Source organism: Canis aureus, chromosome 2 (genome assembly GCF_053574225.1).
Source record: "Canis aureus isolate CA01 chromosome 2, VMU_Caureus_v.1.0, whole genome shotgun sequence".
In the NCBI taxonomy this organism is placed as follows: domain Eukaryota; kingdom Metazoa; phylum Chordata; class Mammalia; order Carnivora; family Canidae; genus Canis; species Canis aureus.
The window spans coordinates 14,859,328-14,879,237 of NC_135612.1; the positions used below are offsets into that span (position 1 = coordinate 14,859,328).

At 35.7% G+C, this 19,910-nt stretch overlaps 1 protein-coding gene across 18 annotated transcripts in view; it reads left to right on the forward strand.

Annotated features, from left to right (window-relative positions):
- The window catches only part of MCTP1 (multiple C2 and transmembrane domain containing 1), a 536,343-nt gene that overhangs the window by 292,205 nt on the left and 224,228 nt on the right, over window positions 1-19,910 (forward strand). For 9 of the 18 annotated variants that reach the window (XM_077864453.1, XM_077864460.1, XM_077864400.1 and 6 more), the window contains 4 exons: window positions 276-418; window positions 9,507-9,586; window positions 12,897-13,008; window positions 18,397-18,444. In XM_077864453.1, coding sequence (XP_077720579.1) covers window positions 276-418; window positions 9,507-9,586; window positions 12,897-13,008; window positions 18,397-18,444 — 383 coding nt within the window. The remainder of the gene's footprint in view (window positions 1-275; window positions 419-9,506; window positions 9,587-12,896; window positions 13,009-18,396; window positions 18,445-19,910) is intronic. The other 9 variants (XM_077864372.1, XM_077864429.1, XM_077864407.1 and 6 more) reach the window with 1 other exon arrangement.

Below are 19,910 nucleotides of genomic sequence, written 5' to 3' on the forward strand. Positions count from 1 at the left end.
CCAGGACAGGAGTATAATACTAATATGAGAAGATAAAACTATTATCTTATTATATATAATAAAAAATATATAACTTTATATAATAATTATTATTTACTGTCACTTTGAAGGTTAAGGAAAAATTTAGGAAAAAATATTTAATTTTTATTTTCCCCTGTGATAAGGTTTATTTAACTTTGATTCCTTTAAATACTTCCTAATGTTTCAATGAGCTATTTTCTTGCTTCCCAGCGAATGGTGTGATTAACATGAATCAATCTATATCTCTTTAACAGGGACAAGTGATCCATACGTGAAGTTTAAAATTGGAGGAAAAGAAGTTTTTAGAAGTAAAATAATACACAAGAACCTCAATCCTGTGTGGGAGGAGAAAGCTTGCATTCTTGTTGAACATCTTAGGGAACCCTTGTATATAAAGGTGAGCCAGTTATGTTTTCCCCTAATGCAATGACATAAAACTCCCTGTTTAATGGTTTTCTATCATGTCTCCCTGTCTGATGAGATTTTTCACCAGAGATCAATTCTACTATGCACAACTCTAATCTGTTGATGGTGTGACGGATAGGAGACCGAGGGGAGGAGAAGCTCCGGAGCATTTTTCTTCAGGACAGTTCTATTGTCAGACATTTAGGAGGATTATGAAGTCCGTCTTCTGTTTGGTGCAGTTAACTGATTTAGTGCATTCTGGGAATATATAAAACAAGTCTCCATGAAATCCAGCAAGAAAGAAAGGTTACACAGAACCCAGCCTTTCTGTTCAAGAATTGTATCAGGGGCTCTACTGTTAGTGGCTGCAAAAAATATACATTTTTCTTGGAAGATGAAAAGGGTAAAGATAAAAGGGGAAGGGTGGATTTCCTGTCTCTATTATATTACCAAAAATGGAAAAAAAAAGTCTTCTCACTTGATGTAGTTTAAAAAAAAAAGAACTTAAGATCATCGAAACCCCAATTCTTTATTTTCCTATCTAACTTCCCTTTAATCCATATCTCTAGATACTTTTTCTGTATTTAATTCATATCTCTGTATTTACTGTTTGTGGCTCCTATGTTCTGACTATCCATTCAGTTACCAAACCTTTTTCTATTTTTACCATAATAGCCACATGTCCTCTCCTTTTCCCTGTATTGTCACAACTGGTACATGAACCAAAAATCTCGTATAAGGACTCATTAAGCAGCCTCTAGGTATCCTCCCTCCCATCACCTTTTCATTTATATTGCCTCCAGTTGTTTCTCTTTTCCACAGAAAGAAAAACCAATAATCAAGATTTTATTCAAATCATAGCAGAACTGGCTGGTCCATAGATAGGGAGTTATCTCAGTGGATTGTTCACAGTCAGTTACAGATCAAACTCGTTATTCTACTCTTTCTTTCTCGCTACTGCACTTGACTAGTGTTAAAATAAATCAAAGCAGAACAGTTTGTAAGATTGATGAAAAGAGAATTTCCTAAGTACATAGTTGATAAGTTTCTAGTAGTCATTGTGAATAGATCCGTATTTGCATAAGAAATAGTCTCAAGTGGACATTGGCTAAAGAAAATCAATTAGAAAAAAAAGAAAATCAATTAGATTGAATTCATGAACTATCTTTTTTTTTAAGATTTTATTTATTTATTTATGAGAGAGAGAGAGAGAGAAGCAGAGACATAGGCAGAGAGAGAAGCAGGCTCCATGCAGGGAGCCCGATGTGGGACTCCTCCAGGACCCCAGGATCACGACCTGAGCCAAAGGCAGATGCTCAACCACTGAGCCACCCGGCGTCCCCATGAACTATTTTTTTTCCCATGAACTATCTTTTAATATGTAATTTGTGATGGCTGAAGAATTATTAATGTGGGAATATTCTTTTTTTTTTTTTTTATGTGGGGATATTCATAGCCAAACCTCCTCCCACCAAACGGAAGATCTTTGGGGTCAGAGACGATTTTCTTCCCTGCTCACCACTTGCAGAGAGAAAGTAATATCTGCATGAGAAAAGAGGAAATACCTTTATAATAAAGAACTGAGATAGAAGATGAAAAAAGAATTTTTAAAAAGTGGGACGTAAAATAAATTTTATTTCTAGGGCGATTTGAGATAGAGCAACGGCAGTCATGAGGACAATGGACAGGAGAGGAAAGCAGGTGTTAGTAAGGATCGCACTGGACCATTTGGATCTTGTTTGAGGTCCTATAAGAGAAAAATCATGGAAGGAAAAGAATTTCTTTGTAATTACTTTTACTGTGGATCTGTTATTTTAATGGAATACTACTCTACAACAGAACCATGTGGCTCTCCAGTCTTTCTTTTTATTTAATTTTTTTAAGATTTTATTCATTTACAGAGAGAGGGGGCGAGGAGCAGAGACACAGGCAGAGGGAGAAGCAGGCTCCACGCAGGGACCCCAACGTGAGACTCAATCATGGGTCTCCGGGATCAGGCCCCGGACAGAAGGCAGCACTAAAACGCTGAGCCCAGCCCCACCCCCACCCCCCCACCCCCGCCCCGGGCTGCCCTCCAGTCTTTAAAAGTGTTACAAAGGGACGCCTGGATGGCTCAGCATTTGGGCACCTGCCATCAGCTCAGGTCGTGATCCTGGGATCCAAGATCGAGTCCCGCATTGGGCTCCCTGCGAGGAGCCTTCTTTTCCCTCTGCCTGTGTCTCTGCCTCTCTCTCTAACTGCCATCTCTAATGAATAAATAAATAAACCTTTGAAAAAAAATAAATAAACAAATAGATAGATAAAAGGGTTATAAAATGAATTTCCCAAAATTACATTAGATGTTGGTTAGGTCCTTTTGCTATTCTCTTGTGCTTCAGAATGAGTATTCATCTGTGTAGACCCTTACATATCAAAATGCATATTTGAAAAGGAATATCACAGCAGGCTCAAAAACAAACAAAACAGAAAAAAATGGTGGCGAAAATGTTTATTGTGGTTTGAGAGAGCAAGAATATGTACGCACATCTACTTTTACTGTCATGGAGACCGTGATCCTGCATGCAGGCCAAAGGCCTGGGCTAATGCCACACTAGAGGCTAAGGAGCTAGGAGAGAGACCCCAAAGGTTGTTTTTCGTTTTTTGTTTGTTTACCACCTTGAGTTTTCAAAATATGACATAATATAGCCACAACTTAGCTTCTATCATACAGAAAAAAATACATAGTGGATTGTAAAATATTTGTCACTTGTATACATTTCTGCATAAGAAAAATAATTAGACAGGAATCACACTGGCCTCTCAAATACTACGTGTAAACACATAAAATGGCAATATTTTATGTACTACTTTATGCTTTTAAATATGCTTTCATATTTTTCATTTGATTTGCATTTTCTGAGAAATACATAGGACTTCTTTTGAGAAAAATCTCTTTTTTTTTGCTTCATTTTTTCCATTCTTTTATGTTATCTTCTTTTTGCCTAGCCTTGCACACAGAGAAGCCTAAACAAAATACACTGGTGGAAATATTTTAAGTTACTAGAATTTCATGAACATTGCATTAGTTTCATTGTCTCTATACTGCCTTGTGTGATTGACTGACTTGATTTTGATACGATGCCCATATCCCCCGTGCTGGGAGATTAATCTTGGCTGAAAGATCTCTTAGGACTAACTGATTCTGTAGTGACAGGTGATATGAAAAGGCATCCATGTACTAGGTGGTTAGAAAATATTGTCTACAACCCTCCCATCTACAGTTAAAGGAAAAAGAAGTCCATGAATACCTTGTAATCTGATTTCTATCAATGTAAGGATTACCAAGGGAAACAAAATTCAGTTCTGAGCCAAGGTTATAAAATTGCATGAAAGTTGCAGTGCTTATACCAATTCTTGCAAAACCAGATTTTTTTTTTTGAAAAAAGTCTTGGAACTATCATCTTAAAAACCTAGATGCAAAATAAATAACATACTTTTCAATTGGTTGGAATTCAAATAGATTTTAATTGTAATGAGAATATTCCTTCAGCTCCAAAAGCCTTTGCAGTAAGGGCAGGTGAAAGCAAGTCTATAGGAATGGACTTGAAATATATTTATAAGGTAGTATTGGAGGCTGGAGATTTAAATACAGTGAGTTTTTAGAAAATTTTATTTATTTATTTGACAGAGAGAGAGTGCAAGTGTGTACAAGCGAGGACAGTGGCAGGCAGAGGACAGGGAGAAGCAGGCTCCCCGCTGAGCAGGAGCTCAAAGTGGGGCTCGGTCCTAAGACCCTGGGACCATGACCCGAGCTGAAGGCAGACACTCAACCAACTGAGCCACCCAAGTGCCCTTAAATGCAATGCTATTAACTGAGACAAGAGCTACCGAAGCTGCCACAAGATGTTCCTGCACACATCTTAGAGCATAGGGTAATTCAGCATCCATTTCAGTTGAATTTAATTAAATTCTCGATTTTCATTTCACTAACACTATTATCCAAGGTAAACACTGAACACCCAGAGTTACAGTAGAAGAGAGAGAAGTAATAGAAAGGGGAAATGTGCGTGTCAATTACTACTTGTTTGGCCTAATCTCGTAGGCTAGAAATCTGGGTATTAGATGGAATGTTTTTCTAAATAGTAGGAAGTTTTGATAATTAGGAAGGTGATTCTGTTTGGAGTCAGATTATAACTTCTAAGACTGTTATTTTACCCAAACTGACAATTACTTAAGGAACTCATATCTATCCAATCTTAAGATTTGAAATCGAAAAGTCCTTGGAGTACCTGGATGGCTTAGTTGGTTAAGCATCCAACTCTTGATTTCAATTCCGGCCAAGATCTCCGGGTGGTGAGAACAAGCCTTGCGTGGCTCCTTGCTCAATGAGGAGTCTGCTCGAAGATTTTCTCTCTCCCTCTCCCGCTACCCCTGTGCTCACACATGCTCTCTCTCTCTCTCTCTCCCTCTCTCTCTCTCAAAAAAAAAGTCCTTAAACATGGTTCAAAACCATATTGCTGTGTTATGCAGAATTATTTCTCAGTAGGTTTTAAAGACCCTGAAAGAGTGTCATATACCAATGATCATCAACCCTGGCTATACATCAGAATTATCCGTAAAGGCTTTTTTGGGAGGTTTTGCTTTGTGTTTATGTTTTGTTTTGTCTTGTCTTAAGGATCTAGATGTTCAAATGTCTCTTCCCTAAAGGCTTTGAGTCAGAACCTCTGAGTTTGAATCCAATCTGTATTTTCAAAACACAGTAAGTTATTCTGATGCACTGCCTGAGTAGGGAGCCACTTTCCAAGACTTTTAAATGCAAACAGCTGAGTAATTGGATTGAAAATGTTTCTAGCCCTAAACCCACAAATTATTCCAAAGTTAGATATTTATATTATCTTAGACATTATGTCTTGTATGGTTCAGTGATATTTCCTAATTGCATGAATTAAGAACCTCAACTATTTTAGACAACAACAAAAATCAATAAAAACAAAACAAGGAGATAAAAAAAGTGTGACCATACTTGCTTTTGCTTTATAGGCAAAGAACAGATGAAGTTATTGAGTCTTGGAGATGGAATCTGTGGTCACATCCTTATCATAATAACTATCATTTCTTGAGCACCGTGTTAGGTGCCAGGCCTACTTTATCTCATGTAATCCTCATAATACCTGACAAATAATTATCCTCATCCCCATTTTATAGGTGAGTGAGACTTGGAGAGACTCAGGGTTTCCTATGTCTACCCAGCAATTATGCAACATGACTTCTTTTTTTCTACTAAATATGACCAATTGCAGTGGCCACAGTTAGGTTTTCTTTGTCTTACAATGTCAATCCTATAATTTAGAGTTTGATTATTTTTGTATGAAGCTGCCTGGGACTGAAAACGAGTCATGGACATATTTGAGTAGAATCTTTTATCTTGGGTCACATTATGTGATCTGAATCCCTTTTCATATCCTATTCCCATTAAGCCTCTTTATTCAAATGCCACTCTCTCTGATTGCTCTCCTAAACATCTTATATAGATAAATATCAGTTCCTGTCACTCCCATACCCTGAGATATTTTTCTCCATGGTACTTATTACTACCTAACACGCATCTGTTTATTGTCTGTATCCACTTCACCCATGTGTAACCCCCAAGAAATCAGAGACTTTGTCCTGTTCACTACCATATTTCCAGAAATTATTATTTCCAGAATAATATTTGGCACATGGTAGTTGCTCACCACATATTTCTCAAGTAACTGAATGAATAGATATATGAATCTTTTGAATAGGCAATTGAAAACTCCCCTGAAGTCATAGCCACCTATAGGCATTTCAGTCATTTGAGCTAACAAATTCCCATTCCTGGGAGTTGAGTTTTCTGTTACTTATATCCAAAAGCATTTTAGCTGGTGTACTCCCTGATGCAATTTTTCTTGAGAGACAATTGAATCAAGATGTTAAATAAATTCGTTGATTAGAATAAAACATTTGTTGTTCTAAACTCACATGAGAATGAAGAAAGATTTTACAGAGCTGGAGCAAGTTTTATCTAATGTTACCTGAGGTTTCCACTTCTCCCAGGAAGGCTCTGTGAAAGCAAGGATCCCATCTAAATGGTTCATGATCATTTTGCAGGACTTCACTCCCGGTGGGTGCCCAAGCTGTCTTTGTTAAACTGAAATACATTCTGTTCTGAACAGAGCATCCTGCACAATAGAATCTGAATCTGACCTCTTCCAAGCCCTGAGTTTTGGAGGGCAAGTAACAAACATTTTAAGCATTGGATTCCTCATCTGAAAAATGGACACCACAACATCCTGTTCTCGGAGTCGTGTGAGACATGAATTTAAAAGTCTCCTCAATGTGTTTAACAGATAACAGTGCCCAACGGATAGTAAATACTGAATAAACATTAATCAGTGTTATCTGTGCTTTTTCTTACTGCAGTGAGAGTACCTTACCCTGTTTTATCTTTTCTCTATGCTCTGTATCTCTAAAACTGCCCCTCTGCAGCAGTGCTCCTTCTAGAAAGTAGTTTATTGAGCTTGGAACCAAGTAGCATAGCTAATAATCTCATTAATGAATGGATTCTGGTGGTTCCATGCTTTCCCACGTTTATGCCCTTTCTAGGTAATAGGAGAGAACTAAAATAAGCACCTAGCATTAGGACCATAGGAAAGACTTTTACCAGGAGAATAAAGAGAGTTCGAATACTTCATCACCCAGTTGGGTGGTCTCTTCTTGACATTTCACTAGATTCACAGCTCTCCACTTCACATCTCTCTATGTACCCCACATGTCCTCAATGATTATCACTAGAATCCCAAGATTTTAAGCCTTAGGGTGATACAGTGAGAAGAGGTTGTGTAAGAGATATTTGTTTAATTGTTAGTGTAAATTTTATGTTGTAAATTGCCCCACCGCAGCCACTTACAAATACTGACATGTCCTCTGCCTGAGATGTTGCAGTGTACTCCTCTGATACACCCCTGAACAGGTGACTAGAACCCAGAAGTGTGATTGATCAAGGAGACTATTGCAGGAGCTCTGTGCTTTCTATAACAAATGTACTCCTGAAAGGTTGTAGGTAAATCAAATGATTGTAAACTGAATAATTTAGACGGTATGAGGGGAACTTATCACTAAAATAAATCCCCTTGTGGCTCTTCAAATTTTAAGAATACTTTGGTAAAAAAAAAAAAAAAAAAAAAAAACTTTGGTAAAGCAAAGTATTTATCTTTTTCTTTAAGTATCAATTTTTTTAGATAAGAAGTTTGTTTAAATCAAAGTATACTTATTCCAGGGAAAAACCAGTAATTCAGGCTGCTGTACATACTGTTTCCTCTTCTTCATGCTTTCCAACCATTGAGTACAGGTGTGCTTACGTGGGCACAGGAGTGCTAGACTATGGATTCTCTCGGCCTAATGGATTCTCATGTCCTGGAGAGTTCGATGGCCTGGTTCATCCACTCAAGAGCTGGCTTGCTTGCTCAGGCTCATTTACTGCAGAGTGCAGTACAAAGATTTCCTAGTTGAAAAGGTCAGGAAGCAGAACTCCAAACTTTATGTAGTAGCATCTTCATTCTTATGACTTAAAAGTTTTCGCAGAAATGAACAAGGGGTGGTGAAAAGGGAGGTGGGCGGGGGTTGGGGGTGACTGGGTGACAGGCACTGAGGGGGGCACTTGATGGGATGAGCACTGGGTGTTATGCTCTATGTTGGCAAATTGAACTCCAATAAAAAAAAAAAAAAGTTTTCCTGGATCTCTATTGTTATTTTTATTCTTTTCATATTCTGTTCTTTACAGCTTATCAACATTTGTAATTACATATCACCTGTGCACTTCCTTGTTTAATATCTGTCTCCCTCGCTAAACTGTAGGCATTGATAGTGTCAGCTTTGCCCACCACTGCTTACACAACACCTAGTATATAGTCTGGTATTTAGTTAATATTAGTAGAGGGGATGAATAAGTAGGAAAATTAGTAAATGATTGGAAGTTAGCCAACTCCCATTCACCTCGAGTTTTTTGGCCGTGACCCTAACTGATCTAGCTCCAGGTGTGTCTCCAGCCTTCTTCCACTTCCATCTTTCTCAGTCTGCTTGCACCACACTGACTTCTGGGTGTCCCTTGCATATGCTAATCATTTGCTGTTTCTTCTGCGTGGGAGTGAGCTTCCCAAATTGGCTTAATCCTTGTTATTCTGATCTCTATGTGCATACTTCTTCCAAGAGGACTTCCTGGACTCCCTAACTAAAACGGCAGCTCCCAGCACACCCCCTTTAGACTTTGTGCCCACAGCGCTCACCACTGAATTGTATATATTTGTTTGGGTTCTTATGGACCCTCTCAGCAACTAAATGCAGGTTCCAAGAGATCAGGGTGATTGTTTTTTTATTCATCATAGTATGAATAAGACCCATGAAAGGCATGGAGAAGATACTGGATAAATAATTTTGACAGAAGGAAGACATATATTCTCTCTTTTCCTTTCTGTTTGTTGCTGGTAGTTAAATTAATATTATTTCCTAGTCTTGCTTGTGATAATAAAAACTTAATTTTACTTATAACCTAATAAGGTTTTACAAAATGCTTTAATAACAACACCTTAATTTTTACTTATTTGTATATTTAAAGCAGTGTTTTCCCATAATATCAAAGAACTTATCTTCAATGACCTGAAAAACGCAAAAAGATTAGAATCATATTCTCATCACCAGTAACCTACTATGGAAGACATATTTGTTGAATTTCATACCAACTTACTTTTCCTTCTAGTAATGCTAATATTATGGGGCAAGTACTCTAAGCTTATGTTCCTCAGATTTTTGAATATTTACTCTTACTTTATTTGATTTTGTTATTCATCTTCCTGAAAGTTCTATTTGATATAAAACAGCAATTTTAAGTAAAAAATTAAAGGTCATTTCCTTTGCATGTTTTGTGAGACCCTAACATTTCAAAAGAAGTAACTTTTTAAAATATGAAGAAATTTCATTGTTTTTGGTGACATAGACAACCAATATTTTATAATCAAGATATCTTCATTGAAAGCTAATACTAGAATTATTTCTAATAATGCCTTGGATCTTTGGCTTTTTAGGTATTTGACTATGATTTTGGACTACAGGATGACTTTATGGGCTCGGCCTTTCTGGATCTCACACAATTGGAGTTAAACAGGTAACTTTTGAACCATTATGATTTTCTTACATCTTGTCATGAAGCTGGGCCTGTGTAACAAAGTGTCAGCAGATCTGGGTTCTAGTTACTGTTCTCCCAGCCTTTTTCAAGTACATCCTTCTATCTCCCCAGTGGAAGTAATAGCATCTTCCTTGACTATCTCATTCAACAACAACTATTCAGCAGAAAAATTCTTGGACACCGGCTTTGTCTCCCAGCACTGTGCTAAGCACCAGGAGTCTAGAGATAAAAGACACATTCCTCACTTTTCACTTGGCTGGTATGGTTGTTGTGGGACATAAAGTGAATTATCCATGTTAATCAAAATTATAAATTTAAGAATCAGGCCACTGTATAGGAAATAAAATGTGTACTGTGATTCAAAAACAGCTACTCTCTCATCACCTGAGCCCAAGTACAATCTAATTTTGAAATCCACTGGTAATGCTAGGTTATCAAGGAGTGCCTCAAACATGGAGGAAGATTAGTTGTATTTTCTCAGATTAGTTTATCATTGCTTGACTGTAAAGTTATATAATTACTACTACTATTAGTCATTCCTGGTACCTAATTATGGGCTTATATTTTTTTAAATGCATTTCAACTGGGAGCTAAGAATTAATTAATACTACAGAGGGGAAAAATATTTTTTAAGAGGGCTAGGCAATGCTGGGATAGGTTGCAAAGGACTGTGAGATCTTTGATGGTTCTAAGATGCTTTAGTTGATTATATAGTAATGCATATAATAGTGGGAAGTAAGAAAGCAGAGTAATGGGCCAGATCACTACTTTCTATTTTATTTTTTTTTCTACTTTCCATTTTAAATGCAAATGAAATAGAAATAGTAGAACCCCCTTATGTATTATAGTCAGCTACATTTGAGCGCAATGACTCCTTGTTGGTCTTCCAATAGTCATTTTTGTGATAGGCAGGACAAAAGATTGGTCTCCATTTCAACCTAGAGCTTGGCATGGGCTGACCTAATGCTAGAGTGTAGGTGATTGCCGGCTCCCCTACCTCACCACAGGAAAGGACGTGTCCTAGATGGTGTTTTATGTAGTCCATTATCATGAAAACTGAGCTCCAAGTACAATGGATTGTGGTGTTCTTTTAAAAAGGCCACAGTTATTTTCTCTGTAGACCTCTGCTAAAGGATATGCAAATTGCTGGATTTAATCACAGAGCATAAATTTCTCTTGTTCTCTATTAAAGATAAATCATTGATGAAAAATAACTTTAAACGGGAAAAATATTATATGATTAAGAAAATAAAAAGATTATATACAAGCATTTGGTATTTATTTTGCCACGTTACTTATTTTATGTATTTAACTATTTTCTCCTCTCGAAACCACATAAACATCAAATTATTACTTTTAAAATCACATGCTAGTAGAAACCATTACATTCTGTGTATAAATCAATAGTCTCTGGTTGCAGATAAATGGATAACAGTAGTAGCCATATAAATACTTACGCTACTATATAATTCACTAAGGTTTTACTTTGAAAGAAAATAATAGATAATTGTCATAAAGCAATTGCAAATGTTCTTAAATATCATGTAATCATTATAAAAATATAATGAAGTTTTTTCTTTTAATTTTATATGAAATCATTACAGGAAAATGAACCAAATCAAACTGTAACCCCACGTAAAAACATGTATGTATGTATAGTATATACATATATTTTATAAAGCTTAACATGAATTTCTTAAAAGGAACAAATTGTTACTGCCAAACCACCATGATTAATGTAACTAAATTGATAGTGAAGCAATTTGTATCACAACTATTACAACATGTGTGTAATCCATCTAATTTTCCATGTTTTAGTTAAAACCTCTGAGGTCGGAAAACTGTTCATTTTTTCATAACATTATTCCTTGAAAAAAAAAAACATTATTCCTTGACTTGGTAAATTAAGTATCATGTGAAAGAGTCTTCTAGCATTATAATATCTTAGTAATAAAAAGTATCTGTGGTTCTTAATCCTGATTGTATGGGAAAATCACTCATGAGCTTTACAAACAACATAAATTTCCACACCCCACCCTTGATCTATAGAACCAAGGTCATATGGGTAGAATTGGGGAATATGCACTTTTTTTAAAGCTCCCCAATGGATTCTGACATGCAGACAGGATTGAAAATTCCTACTCGAACAAGCTTTCCCCACCAAGGTCTCTCCCCAATACTAGATTCCTACTATATCATTTACTAATTGTTAAGCTCCTGGAAGATAATGATACTGTCTTTGAAATTGATGTCTGTTTTTTACCCGGAACTTAGCACAGTACGTGGTATTTCATGTGTTTAATACATGTTTTCTGAATGAAAAGAATAAATGCCTGAACAAGTAAGGGAACATCCCTAATTTGCCAACATTTAGAGATTCAAATTTGGTATTGTATATTGCCCAGTCCCTTAAGTTTATGGATGCCACGAACCCCTGTTTGTTCAACAAAATGAACCAAATCAAATTATATATAAAAATATATCTGTGTATATCGTACATGCATATATACTACAAAACTTAACATGCATTTGTTGATGTTGAAATATTTGTTTAGTTGAAATATGGGAATAAGATATTACCCACGCATTGTCAGTTGAATGTGTGTTTTGTATTATTTGTACAAGCGTGTTTGGGTAATACTAAGTAACTCATAGTCTCTTCCTCAAACTTAATTCTAAAGATTTCTAAGTATTCACCAACTCTTTTAAGTATTGATTTCCTTGTGTTTCTGGACCTAAAAAATGGTTAGGCATAGGTTTACACAGCCAAAACATATAGAAGCATTACTTTAAACCTTGGAATCTGTAAAAATAGTAACATATTTTAAAAAAAATTATGTCTATGATATATGTTCGGCAAATTATATTTTATCTTTTCCTCTTTTCCCACTCATCTGTTTACTCTAAATCATGTAGTGGTCTGTAAATGACCCTCATTTACTTGTTAGTTTCAAATTTGTAGAAAATAGCTGGCTTTGCTCTCTGTGTGTTTTGAGATCATAAAGAAAGGACTTGTAGATTTCCCAATACTGTTATAGTTTCTTGGTCTCCTGGTTCCCTAGGAAGGGTTGAGACATATGTAGTGAATCCGAGTACACCCAGTTGGTCCATAATTGATCGGATAACCTAGTACATTGATGATATTTCAATAACAACAGAAATTGTACCAGGAAAGTAAAAGAAGACAAAATTGTTTTTTTTTCTTAAAAATGATAAATTGTCAGCATAAAATATATGTTTAGCTTATCCATTTAACAACTGTTGACAATCTTAATATTTTATATCACAGGCCCACAGATGTGACCCTAACACTGAAAGATCCCCATTATCCTGACCATTACCTTGGAATCATTTTGCTCTCCGTCATCCTTACCCCTAAAGAAGGAGAACACAGGGATGTGGTAAGTTCCCCCACAGCCTACTAGGAGTGCTTTCTTGCTCTCACTTGGTGGAATGTCTTGAGCCTTCTTTGAACCCAGAGGTGATAATAAAGAGAAGCAGCATATGAAAATCTGGCCTGTTCTTTGTTTCTGTAAGTATCCTGGGTATCACTAGTCCCTGCGTTTTATATCTTTTCAATTCAAATTTCCTGTTCTATACTCCCGATCAGAACCTCTTGTTGTAAATAAGGGACACATTTGCATCTTTTATTATAATTTCATTTCCCACTTTCAGACATGTTATGTTTTAGGCAAATGGTAGTATTCATTCAGGGAATACATTTGCTATTGAATGGAATATTTGGAATTCCACATTGAGGTATCCAGACTCTACTATTTTGACGGTATTGTCAGGTGTACCATAACAAAGAAAATGAGGTGAAATTATAATAGAGTTCCTGCTTTCTGGTATTTGTTTGCTGAATGATAAGTGAGTACTTTTCATCTTCTTGATGGGCTTCCATATCGGTGTTACCCATTTTCCAGCACTGGCTGTCTGTGCTTCCTTGCACACCATGCTGCTGTGAGAAACTGACAAGGGATACAGAGGAGCCAATTACTCCAGCATGTTGAAGTGACATTAAAAAATATCAGGTTTGACCTGCATCGGTATGCTTGCCAGCGCACTTTTCTGCCACAATTGACCAGAGATTATTTATTAGATTCAGGGTGCTTTCATGTACTAGGAGCTACTCTCACTAGTTTTGATTATAACACATTTTAGGAGTAAACATAATTTTTTAGGCAAGCCCCAATACCCGATTTCAGCAATATGTGTATTGCTGTCTTAGAATAATGCATGATTAAAGTTGGTACATGTTGTCTGCTGGAAAGGTATTATTGACATTTTTCCCTAGATTGTAGATTAAAATAGTGAATCCCAACTTCAAATTTGGAACTGTTTTAAACTCATTGAAAAAGTCAACCTTTCAACAAATATTTTTCTCTGTCCTTTTTAAAAATTAAGCAACAAGCACAGATATTCATGTGTTGTATTTGCTAAGTACAATACAAGTGTCCATACTTAATTCAGTGAGGAATAAATTTATCTTTTCTAACAAGTACTACCAAATACCTACTGGGAGAACTTACTTAGCACCATAAAAACAAACAAACAAACAAACAAAAAAACATGTAAGTGTGTATATGCATAGGCCCATGTGTACAAAAGGAAGGGTAAGTGAGGAAATTTTTTTTACAGAGAATATTTAGAAATAGAAGCCCATCATTTTAGAAGTCACCAATTCCGAATACATACAGTACAAGTATACAGTACAGTACAATACATCACCCCGTATAAGCCAAGGAGTATATCCTAGCTGGCTAATCCATACATAGGAATAAATTATGTGTTTGCTTATTGCTTTATCCAAATAATCCTAGTATTGAGTGAAGCCTACTGTAAGCCAGCTTCTATGTAAGACCCTTAGAATACTATAACTTCTATTCAGTGGAGAACTCAGGAATCGAGTAATTACTGAAGGAAATTTAAAATGACGACTGTTTTGAGTGCTGTGAAAGAGAGGTGCATGTTGCCGTTAAAAGCAAATACAAGTGCAGTAGAATTTGTTCCACTTAGGGGGACAGGAATTCTCGAAGGAAGCCAAAAGGGACTTGAGGTGTGACTTGTGAATAGGAGTTAATAAGACAAAAAAAAAAACAGGAGGAGAGAAGGTATTTCAAGCAGAGGAAAGAGCATGTGCAAAAGCCCCATGGCCAAAGGAATCTGGCACACTCCAGGAATTGAAAAAAGTCCTGGAGTTTAAACAAGCTGGGAATAAAGAAGAATGTGGGAGATCGTGATACATGGTGGCAGTGGAAAGGAGATACCCAGACTGTGTAGGGACTGTTGGCCATGTTAAGGTTTGTTGTCATTCTCCAAAGAGCAAGGGGAAGTCTTGAGAAAGAGAAATAGGAAGTGGCATAATCATTTTTGCCTTTTGAAAATAGCTGTGTAGCTACATTGTGGAAAATAGATGGAAGGATGAGAATGGATACTTGGGGACCAATTAGGACCAATTATCTCAAAAGTCCTAGTAGAAGATGATGGAAGTTTGTATTAGGATTGCCTGAGGTAGAAATGGAAAGAAATCAGCAGGTTTACCGATAAGAGGTAAAATCAACAAAACTTAATGATAGAATCTAGTTTTCAGATTCTTTGTTATTTTAATGAAGAACAGCACTTTGTAAATGAAAATACCTAAGTGCCCTCAGTCTTATTTATGTACCCCAAACCATCCAAACTGCCAATGCAACTTGAAATTAGAAGGATATGGCGGCTGGTATAGTTATTTGGGTGATTTGATGATGGGAGGTCTGCTGAATTTTTGCATAAGAGGGATATTTACTAAATGCTCTAACATCAAACTGGGGTTTGAGAGATCAAATTAGGACCAAGGTGAAGCTGCTGAGTTGTTCTAAATTGCACAGAAATGAGTGTCAGCACAGGCAAAATGGTTCCCAACATTATTTAACAATTCTTGTAAAAATCTTTCAATCTCCATAGTTGCTCAAATTTATTATTTCAGCACAATGTCTTTCTCATTAGAAAAACACCCTTTAATAAAAGTATTACAGTGCCTGATTGCTAATCATCAGGGATTTATCAAACATGAATAGGAGGAAAACAGGTGGATTACACGAAAAAAAACAGTTGCTCATTAAAAATCTGGTATTGTTCATCTTTTCTTCCTTTTCTATTTTCCTCACTGTATCTCTCCAACCCCATTCACCCTTAAGACAAAGAGTTCTTCCTGAAATCTTCATGCTATTTTCTTGATTCAAATCCCTTTGGCTACTTTAGCTTTCTGGAAGAAATCCTTTACTGCCAAGTATTTTTCATTCACTGCCTTACTTCATGTCCCCCATCATCAGAGTCCCAAATAGCACTGAATTCACTCTTCTGTGGCAATTGAAAAAGGATGTCTTCTCCCTTCCCATGCCAGCATTGACTTTCACCTAGCTTCTCTCTTCTTCACCAGAGAAGCAGTAACTTAGCAAGGACTCAGGGCCTCAGAAAAGCACAACACTTTCAGCCTATACCAGAGCCAGCTTCTGGCTGGTGACCATCCTGACCTCAGTCACACCTGGGGAGTGGAAAGAAAGGTGTCCCTTGTGGTTTCACTTACTTGTCCTTGTGGATGTGATCAATAGCTGGGAGCATGGGGTTGGTTGTAGAGAAGTGAACTGACTCAAGGGCAGAGAAGGAATTATGAAAGATCCCCTACCGGAAATTCTGGTGGCATTTACAGTATCCTTGCTAATCTGATGTCCTAGATTTGAATCGGGGTTTCTAAGCACGTGCTCACAAGATGATAATTTCTAAAAAAGACATAAATTTACTTTTTGTTTGTTTGTTTGCTTTGGTCTCGATGGCAGTTTTATAGCTGATTTATTAAGGTCTCTAAAACGGTCTCTAAAACAACACTAATTATGAGATTTTTGAGACTCTTAACGAGGACCATTTGTTGGCTAGTCAAGGATCAAAATCTCTTTATTGATCATCTATAAGCATTGTGCCATGTTCTATAATGTCCTCTTTATTCTTCTTCTAAGCTTTCAGTGACCTGTGTTTATTTCTCTAATTAAATGGAAACTTCTGATGAGAGACCTTAAAGCTCTCCAATAGGCACCATATGTTCCCTCACCTTAACCTCTGCCCCAGCCATACAAACTCCAGCAGAGCTCACCTTCTCTCAAGTCCAGGCTTTCTTTGCAGTCACTTGCACTTGTTCTAGCTAACATACTTCACCTCATCTGCATTCTCTATCCTATCACTTCTGGTAAAAAAAAAAAAAAAAATATATATATATATATATATATATATATATATATATATATATATATATTATTGCCTCTAATTACCTTTCTTTTGATGACTGCCCTCAAAGCTAGTCCAGCTTTCTGTACCAATGCATTGTTCAATGAGTTGCAGATGAATGTCTGTGAGGATTTGAAGGGATACCTCAAAGATCCAGGGAAAGGTATTTTAAGGTTTTTTTTTTCTTTCTTCAGTATTCAAATTCCTGAGGTTGTCACAAACAATATTAAATGATCATTTAATTTCATTTTGAGTTCTTAAAATTAGTACATTAATGATAATCTGCTTAAAATTGATCTGTATTTTTTTCTATGATGACATTTAATGATGACAAGGCATTAGAAGCATGTTACTGTATTTCCTCCATTTTGTAACATGTCTAGTATTAGCTCCATATGTTTCCCTGGAATATATTTGAAGTTTTTTAGTTAAAAACAATTAGAAATCCAATGTATCTTTAAATTAAATTTTTATATTCCTGAAATATGTAACATATTGCTGCTGTGAAAATGATATGCCAAGCTTTCACAAATTATCCAGGAACAAATCTTATTTAGAAAAATTCAGACTCAAAATGCAGCAGGACAGATATCAGTTACTAAATGCTTCATAATTCCATTTAATATTTAGCACAATGTATAGGAAAGCAATAGAGGATGATTTTTGCATTGATCCTCACCCAGCAAAATTATAAGGGTTCTATTCTCTTTGATTATTAGGACAGAAATAATCTATTTTAAGCTTTTGGGATTTAAGACTTTAGTCCAAGAACCATGTGTTTAGACTTGTGCTTGTATTTACAAAACTTTGCTAAATATTTTATATGTGTTAAAATAAGGAATGGAAGACATGAGTTTCAAGAGCTAGTAACAAATTCTAACAATCAAATAGGAAATAGAACATTAATGTTAAGAAAATGCTATCAAAAGTAGGAATAAATTAACTGGAAATACAGAGTACTTAGCATCACAAAGTGCTAAAGTTTCTAAAACAGTTATCTTGTGAGGTTTTTTTTATACACTCTTAATACTGACAGTATATTCCATGAATAATGCAGTTGGGATGATTTCTCCTTGTGTGGATTGCCAGTTCTGGAAATCAGTAAAACTGAAGAATGAGTTGAAAATCCTATCAGCCTACTGAATCTACTAAAGCCTCTAAAACATGCAATGTCTAATTACAGCAATTTAAGCAGTATAGTATGAGTAATAGCAAAAGTATTTCAAAATTGCTTATACTAAAATCTTCTCCATTGAGTTCATCAATGAGTCTTTAAAAAAAATCTCAGATGTGAACAGCTATATAGAGATACGTATTTTTTTAAGTTTCCAGCATTGTGTGTATGAGAAACCACAATCTTCATGGGGGGTAGGGGCATGCTGATGAGTTGCATGACACAGCTGTCATTTCTGTTTTGAATGCATGTCTTGTTTTTGAACCTACAAAAGTGTGTAGTGCATACATGTGTGTCCTGTATATAGTATTTTGGTCTGATAGTGTGTTTGAGTTCTTTCTGGCTCTTTTTCTAGCAGAGTTCAATCCACAGCTTTCTTCATTGGAGAATTTGTGAAATAAAAGTGAGTTAATTTGTGTTACACACTCTCTTAGATACAACCTAGACCTACAAATTGCTTGGCTAAAGCTAAAAAAATAGAAGATTGAAAGAAACATATGAATTGACCCTCATTGGCCTTTAGCAAATTTTACAAAATACCTTTTTCATGTTGATTTATTTTGCAAATTTTTCTCAATTATTTTATAGCTAACATTAAAAAAATCCATCTATAAAAATTTAATGTTTTATAATATGTCTATACTATAATATCTAGCTATTTTGTGATTATTTTTATATTTTTAGTAGCCATATAATCACCTTTAAAAATACTACAACAAAAAATAAAGCTAAAAAATTGAATGAGATTGTGAAATGTCATAAAAATATAATCAATTCTATAGCTTTATCACAGACCATATTTTCTGCTACTTCTTTCACTGGCTTCAAAGAAAGTTGAGCTGCAAATGAAGAAGTTTGACTGTCCTGTAATAATATTAGATAATGATGGTTTCAAAAACAAATTCATATGTTTCTCAGCTGAAGTTAAGATCATAGAGCAAAATGTAAATCTTATTTTTCTATAATTTGCTTAATCACCTATCTTTAACATTTCCCAAACAATCTTTCTTTTATAATATCTCACAGATAGCAAGGGTAACAGTAGTAATACTATGTTTGTTAAATTCACCTTTTTTTTTTTTTTTTTTTTTACTTTTCTACTGTTTACAGTTTTATTGAATCTAGCTTAACCCAACCATCTAAAAAGAAAAGAAAACTTGGGAGTGGGATACTTAAACCCATTATTTAGCTAGTTGGCGTGGCTCAAGAAGCAGAAATCTTGTTATAAAATCTAGGGACTACTTTCTTCACATACACTAAAATAAACTCAAGATGGACTTAAGACCTAACTGTGAGACCTGAAACCATAAAAATCCTTGAAGAGAACACAGGCAGTGATGCCTCTGACATCAGCTGTAGCAACATTTTTCTAGATATGTCTCCTAAGGCAAGGGAAATAAAAGCAAAAGCAAAATTAAACTACTGGGACTACATCAAAATAAAAAATTTCTGTACAGAGAAGGAAACAATCAACAAAACTAAAAGGCAACCTATGATATGGGAAAATATATTTGAAAATGACATATCCTATGAAGGGCTAGTATCCAAAATATATAAAGAATCCAACACCCAAAAGCCAAATAATCTAATTTAAAAAATGGACAGAGACATGAACAGACATTTTTTTCAAAGAACACATCCAGGTGGCCAACGGACACATGAAAATATGGTCAACATCGCTCATCATCAAGGAAATGCAAATCAGAACTACAATGAGTTATCACTTCACACCTGTTAGAATGGCTAAAATTAAAAACACAAGAAAAAGCGAAGTGTTGGCAAGGATGTAGAGAAAAAGGAACCCTCTTGCACAGATGGTGGAAATGCAAACTGGTGCAACCACTCTGGAAAACAGTGTGGAAGTTCCTC